This window comes from Sphaeroforma arctica (genome assembly GCF_001186125.1).
Source record: "Sphaeroforma arctica JP610 unplaced genomic scaffold supercont1.215, whole genome shotgun sequence".
NCBI classification, from domain to species: domain Eukaryota; class Ichthyosporea; order Ichthyophonida; genus Sphaeroforma; species Sphaeroforma arctica.
Window position 1 is genome coordinate 34689 of NW_014040343.1, and position 7535 is coordinate 42223.

Consider the following 7535-nt stretch of genomic DNA (forward strand, 5'->3'; position numbering starts at 1 on the left):
AATCTCGGGGGGATTCATATATCTCCTGACGTCTTCTTCTGTAAGCAATTTGAGTGGAAAGTAGAACACGGCCATATGAACGTCAAAGTACACAAAGAACACCGCGTACGGTGAAGAGTGTACAAGTTAAAAATTCGATGGGTGGTGTTTGGAAAAGATACCAATACCACAGTGTGAAGGGTGTAAGATATTGTGCCGTGTAGTGTGATGTAGTATATGATAGCGTGTGTTCGAGCGTATATGATTAAGAAATGTGGTGTTATGCCAGGTTTCAACCACACACATAACATCAACCTGACTTAAAATCGATGTGTATGTGCTGCGTTGTCCATGTTGAGTCCTTGTGGGTTGAAGAGCGTCATCCTCATTGGTCCTAACATTTTTCATCTTCGGTCAATATTACTGGGCTCTCCTCTTTGACGATGTCAGCCATTTCTATATCATTGCCTGTCGTCGAAGAGTCCGTCGTGGAAAGCTGAGGCTGCGTATTGCTATCCATCGTGTCGGATGATTGTGTCGGGGAGACCGTTGGTATATGAAGTCGTCCGGGTTCCGCACTTTAGCGTTTACCGGGATTCGCGGGTTAAGTGAGAAGAGGTTTGCATCATGCTTTGCTTGGTAAGCCTTCTGGAGACGGTCCGCGGTAGATTGGAGGATGTCTGCATTAGTGGAGTTGACAAGTGGGCTCAGTAGTGCATCCATGCTGCGGGCAAGAATTTTTGGCGCTCGTTCATGTGTGCAGCGGGCCTCCCACTTGGTGCGGAGATAGTGAATTAAAGCTGCTTTCGTAGCGTCGGGATGTTGTTGGGAGCGGGGGTCGATGTTTTCATCAAGATGCCATTTCCACGTAAGTGCTGCATGTCGTTCCACCTGGGCGACAGAGTCGCTAGGAACACAAAGGCGGATGAAACTGTAGGAGCTTCCGCGGCGATTTGGTTGAGATACGTATTTAGACGGAAGATACAGAGGTTAGTGAGCATTTGGTGTATGGTATATTTCCATTGATCATCAGTCAAAGGCTCCTTGGAGATGGGCCCATCATTGTTCGGGGTTGTTAGAGCCGGTCCCAAAATTTGATTGAGATTGACCTGTAGAGTACTGACCTGGGCAGAGAGGTTTGTGATAGATTTTTGTATGTCCGATTTCCATTGGTCATTGGGTAAGGAGTCGTTGGGGATGAACGTCTCAATTGGGGATTCGGCCTGGCCCGTCATTTTCCGCGGATGTGGGACTGTGGGACTGTGGGACTGTGTGTCCCCAGACTCCCTACTGGAATTTTTTTTTTGTTGATTGAAAATCCAAATTTCAAATCAACGTTTTGGTGGGGTCTGTGGGTTTTTTTTGAAAGTGGTATTCAGTTCTACACTGGTGACCTACTGGTCACCGAGATTTACGTTTCGGAGGCGAAAATTTGAATCAAAGGTCCGTCGTGAAAAATAAATATGGGGAAGTGACCTTAGTAGTAACACAATTGTGGGTGAAATTACTATCAGCTGAAAACATGGAGTCGAACGGTTTGTTCTTTGAGTATCTGATACCCAATTTCCTAGTTCCAGTCAAGTATAGAAGAACCCGTTTTGCTGCTCGCATGTGCTTATCAGTTGGTGCAATAAGATGACGACCTAGTAGATTCACGTCAAGGGAAATGTCAGGTCGTGTAGCATTTGCTAAGCATCTGAGACTTCCTACTAGCCTTTGATATTTTTTTATGTCTACAGCCTGATCTGCATTTGATGGAATGAAATCCAAATTCACACACGGAACCTTCAAAGTATTGCAGTCCAGCATATAACATTCAGTTAGTAGTTGATGTAAATACTGATGTTGGTGTATACTGACTTCCTCGGGTACAGCTAAGTTGACTTTAAGTTTGAGAAACCAACAGGGCTGTCCAAGACATACGGTGTTCCATTTTGTATACATAGCGACTGTAATTACATCAGCATCCTGGGCTGATTGACACATGATGATCTTATCGTCAACGTGTACAAATAAAATACAGAGTTAACCTGGTGTAGTGTGCTTGACGAATACAGCGCGATTCTCGTGCAGTCGTATGTATCCTTGGTTACGGCAAAGTTCAGAGATCTGCGATACCATAATTCACGAGATTTCGGCAAACCATAGAGAGCTCTGGATACTTTGCAAACAATGGACTTGTCACCTTGCTGTGATAGATGTAGTAGAGACTTCTGATCTTGGGTAGCAGTTTTTCTAGCTGGTGATAGCCAAGGGGTACTCGCATATAGACAGGTATTTCTAAGTCACTGTTCATATAGGCGTTGGGTGTGTCAAATTGACATATTACCATATCTGTGTGTGCCAAAAGCCATACATAGTCTAAAGGAATCCTTCATCACAACTGGTGCATAACTACGATTGTAATCAATCCCTTTGATTGCAGACCATGCAGCTACAGTCAAGCGACTCTTCAAACGTACTATCTCACCACGATCACTCCTTTTTTTCTCGACAAATACCCATTTTGGATTAATAAGGGTTTTCTCCGGGGGTTTGTTATCAACCAAAGTCAGTGTTGGTCTAGTGATAACTAGTGATGTGAGCTTCTGAGTTACACTTGATAGCCATGCATCCTTGTTAGGAAGTTTAGCTATATCGCGATAGGTCTCAGGTACTAGCTTTATCACAGGTTGTTTACGCTTGAGTTTGTGTGCATCAACATTGACGAGAGGATTGAGTGCTGGTTGCTGTGGTGGCGGCAATGTTGGCACAGACTGAGAAGCTGGCAATGCAGGTATTGCTGGTAAGGGTTTCTGTGGCTGTGATGGGGCTGGTAAAGGCAAAGCGGGCTGCGGTGCTGACAGTGTAGGGTTTGTAAATGTCTCTCCGGTAAGGTGAATATGTTCATTCCAAAGAAAATATTGATCCGCGTGTAGAGTCACATCTCGGCCAACGACTATTTGTTTAGAGTTGATATCATAGATGCGGTAAGTATCCACAGTAGTATCCATAGGTTGTGCTACGAGAATACCAAATTTACCTTGGTGAGCTAAAGACGATGTGTCTGTTCGCTCCTTAAAATTGAATACACAACCGAATGTACGGAAACGTTGTAGGTTGGCTGGTTGATTACAAAGCAGTGTAATCGGTGCAGATGTATTAGTGTCGTTAGCTATATCATTAGTGATGTTGATAGCTTGTATGAATGCTTCTCCCCAAAACCATAAGAGTAGAAGAGCTCTCACCAGGATAGCACGCGCTCGTTGCTTAATAGTCTGATGTGCTCGTTCGATCAATGCATGAAACTCGGGTGTTGCAGTTGGTGCATACCGTTTATGTATCCTAGATGATATAAAGATACCCTCATCTGAAGTGATGTGAATTGGGAGCCACGGTCAAATTGTATAGTAGTTACCTTCTTCCCAGTAAGTGCAAATAGCTTGTCCAGTAAATGTAGACGGTTCTGAAGTACATTGGTGGCTGCAATGTTCTCTAGTAATGCTGCTGAGAAGTACCTTGAGAAATCATCAATAAGTGTAAGCGCCCAACGATCATTCTATAAAGCAGCTGGTGTGAAGGGTCCAATGATATCACCGAATATAAGTTCAAGTGGTTCCGATGAGTCATCACTCTGTCGTTGTTTGGATGTGCGTTTGTTCCGTTGGTTGGCAATTGCACACTGGTCGTAGTCCTGATGTTGACGGATAGCTGGTAAATTGTGAGGTAAATTCCCAGCATGTCCCAGGCGGTCATGCCATGTCACATATATTTGTTGGTCGGGCATTAGCAAGTCATTGAAACAGACATAATACAGACCATCGTGATGTTCAGTAATATGCATAATTCTGCCATCCGGTGTGATGATCGCCAGATGTTTGTAACTGAAGAAAAATATGTACATCAGTATCGTCAACAGTCGTGCGCTCAGCAAGGGCAAGGTGAAGCTGTCGTCGACAAGAGTTGTGCCAAATTTAAATAGCTTAGCAACATAAGTTGGTACTATTACTTTACTGTTTGACCCGAGTACTGTGTACATAGTATTTACAACATAAATGAAGCCAAGCATCCTTATAATTGATGTAGGTATAGCATGTACAGTAGCACCTGAGTCAACAGCTAGTCAAAATTGGTTGTAGCCATTGTCAGGTTGATTGTAGCCATGTTGTTGTTGTGAATTGTGATCATTGTTGACCATAGACATGTTGCTATGGTAATGGCCAGGTTGTTGTGGCCGGGATTGGTGCTGTTGTTGGGGCAGTTGCGGTTGTTGCGGTTATTGCGGTTGTTACGGTTGTGGAGGTTGATATTGGCTTGGTGGTTGATTATTGTAATTTGGGTATTGTGGTGCGTTATAAGGTTGGTAGTAGTTGGTATCCCTACCGCAATTGTTAGATGCACCTCGGCCTCTGTATCCGCCTCGATTATTGCTTCTGTTGTTATATCTACCGCGAGTACCTTGGCTATAGTTATACCTACCGCGCGCACTACTACGGAATCTTCCACGACCACGGTCTCGACTATTACCACGTTGACTATAATTACCATCATTGGAATTATTGCGCGAATTTGGCTGAGCTCGATTCGTATTGACTCTCTGCGATCTGCATCTGTCAGGAGTGTAACGGCTTTGCCACAATTATTGTATATGGTTTGTAAAGAAAAGGCTGATTCAGGTTTTTTGTTCTCCTGAGTTAATTTCCTGATCTCAACTTCAATACCAGAATTGCGAACGTATGATGAAGCCTGCTCATAAGTATATGCTTGTCCTACTGCGGATAGCAAGTTGCTGCTGTTGACATCATAGTCGTCGTGAATAGTATTCTGTAAGATGGCAAGTTTTTCTGTGCCATTGATATTAACGCGTAGGTTAGCAGCTTTTGCAATTTCACCATTCAAATGAGTGACGAATTGACTCGTCTTCTCTCCAGAATTTTGTTTGATCTGATAGAAACCAATTCTCGCTCGATTGCTGAGGCCTCGAGATTCAAAATTGTAGCGATTTTGAAGATGTTGTATCATAGCAGAGGGATTATTCAGATACTGGCGGCATTCTTTCAATAATGGTGATAATGAAGAATATAAGATGTATTGAGCTTGTCCATAATGTATTTGTGACCATTGCCAATACGGAGGCTGCGGGTAGGTGATGATATCAATGATGCTCTTCTGATACAACAAGATTGTTACTTCACATAGTCAGTTGGCAAAGCTCTCTCGGCCTTAGTATAGTGTCAGGTACATCTTTTTTTCCAGTCCTATTGCTCAGAGTTAAGAGACCTGATAAGTTATTAATGTCCCGATAATTGAATAAATTATTTTGAGTCGTAGCTCCGTGTTTATAAGGGAATTTACTACGCTATTATTAACTGACTATACATAGGGTATGCCACGAGGAAAAACTCAATGTCATATAGTGATATCTGACAGCTAAGAAAAACTCATTTAGATGGTACTAACTGTATATAAACCAATTAGGTTGTATTAATTCTTTCAAGTGAGCTGGATCTAGAGCCTTGAATATCGGACCAATAGTGTAGCCAAAAATGCTTTGAGCCAAGTTTCCAGTGAACGGAGTTTACGGAGTTTCATAGCGTTCAACACAATTTTTTATGTAGATGGGGTTTCCCTCACCGAGGTTTTCCCCCTTAGTCATGAACTAGTCATGCCACAAAAAAATAGTATAAATACCCTAGCCAACATCATATAATAAAGTACTTTTACAGTTCTCTATTAGATGATAGTCTAACAGATTCATTCGTTCTATTTTCTTGAATGTGACACCTGAGAGTCGAATCTGTTGTTGTTTGTGCCATAGGTTCATCTGTTGTAGATCGGATGTGAAAGGCCTTAATCCTAGAGTAGAGAAACTGGCCCATTGAAGGCTCCCTAAATAGGATAGCCAGGTCTTAGTTCTTATGCGGCGATGATTCCGTAGGCCTTGTTGTTTGATTTGGGACCCCAGATTAACCAACTTGGTCTTGAATTCCGGGGTCATGGTGATGCTGTAGGTCTAAAATTACCCCCAGGTAGGGAAGTCCAGTCGCTGGGTGGCTCGAACATCCTTTGCCTGGGGCCAGTTGCAGCCCTAGAGAGTTGAGTAGGCGGTCTATGAGCCGCATGTGTTTCATGATATGTTTGCGTAGACCTACTAACAGTAGGTCGTCTGCGTATCGTATAATTCGGATTCCTTTGTTCCTTGTCAGCTTCCGGAACACACTCATCAGTCGGTCGAACCAGTATGAGCTAAATGCCGGCCCCATTGGCAGCGCCAAAAAGCACCGCAGCCGTCCCGTGTTGTCTCGGAACTGCCAGTATTTTGGCTCTGCCACACCCAATGCATGAAATCCGTCCTTTACATCTGCAGACATAGCTACATCCCCTGGCCGGGCAACCTCGGAAAGATTCTCCAGCCCTTCTACTCGAAAACGGGGTGTATCCGCGTGTTAATTGATTTTTGTTGGACTCAGTATTAAAGCATTCTCTGAGGTCATCCGATTTGGGGATGACGAATGCCGGGGTGAACTAGGTATGCCTCCGATTTCTGGCATCGTCGAAAAACCCCTTCCTCTTCGAGTCGATGTAATTGTGTCCTTATCATCTCGTCCGTCACCTCCGGGACGTGAATCCATCTACCCTGTTAAGAGGGCGCGGGAGCGCCCTTCGATCCCCATTGTGGGCGAATGCCGTACTTGATCGCCTGTAAAAGTTCTTTTGGAGCTCCGTGCGCCCTCCGTACTGATAAATTCTGATGAACCTTGAGGTATAGGGCAGTTGGATTCGGGTGTTTACTGGTGGTTAATGGCCCCGGCCCCGGTATTCTTTCCTGGGTCCGGAGTCGTATTCTTCTTGGTGTCGTCACCGTTGCCTCCCTTGGATACTAGCGCAAGTTCGTGCCGACGCCGTTTTGCTGTCCTGATGAAGCCTGCGATAGCTGGGTTGTTGTTATACGTGGGTCGAGCCTGATGCTCGACTAATGCCGCGATCCTAGAGCTCTCTTGGACCCTAACACGCTTGAGTTCTACCACTCGAACCAAGTCTTCTATTGTTTCTAATATGAGACTTGCTGTCTGATAATCTTCCCAAGTGAATTTGCTCAAGTCAAAAGCTAAGAAGTTTGCCCAGGTAAGGGTGTTCCTGACTTCCTTCTGTACTGGCCCCAGTTGAGTGCGGTATCAATCTGGTACCTCAATTGAAGAGTACTTGACTCCCTTTGGAAACTTGACTTTTTGGACCCACTGGGTTCCCAGTTCCCTCATGATGCCGATGCTCCATCAGCCTTGGAGACCTTAGATACAGGGAGTCTTAGCCCGTAAAGAGAGTCCGGCCCTTCGCTGATCGAGGCGCAATCGCGGTCCTCAAAAGATTCACGGATTTCTTCTGCCAAGGCACGTCTCTGAGCCTGGTTTGGCTACTTCCCGGTCTACGTTCTGTTTATCTAGGTTGTCGGCAATTTCGATGTAAATGGATTTCACACACACACACACACACACACACATATATATATACATATATAAGTATATTTACATGTATATGCACACACATACACAAACACACACACACATATATATACCCAT

The 7535-nt window shown here is 44.3% G+C and overlaps 1 protein-coding gene across 1 annotated transcript; it reads right to left on the reverse strand.

Moving 5' to 3' along the window:
• Nucleotides 1-6715: 6715 nt before the first annotated feature.
• Nucleotides 6716-7217, reverse strand: SARC_04006 (hypothetical protein; the record flags this gene model as incomplete). Its single annotated transcript, XM_014302183.1, has 2 exons — nucleotides 6716-7106; nucleotides 7146-7217. The coding sequence occupies 2 exons, from the start codon at nucleotides 7215-7217 to the stop codon at nucleotides 6747-6749; spliced, it is 432 nt and encodes a 143-aa protein (XP_014157658.1). The 3' UTR covers nucleotides 6716-6746.
• Between the last annotated feature and the right edge of the window lie 318 nt (nucleotides 7218-7535).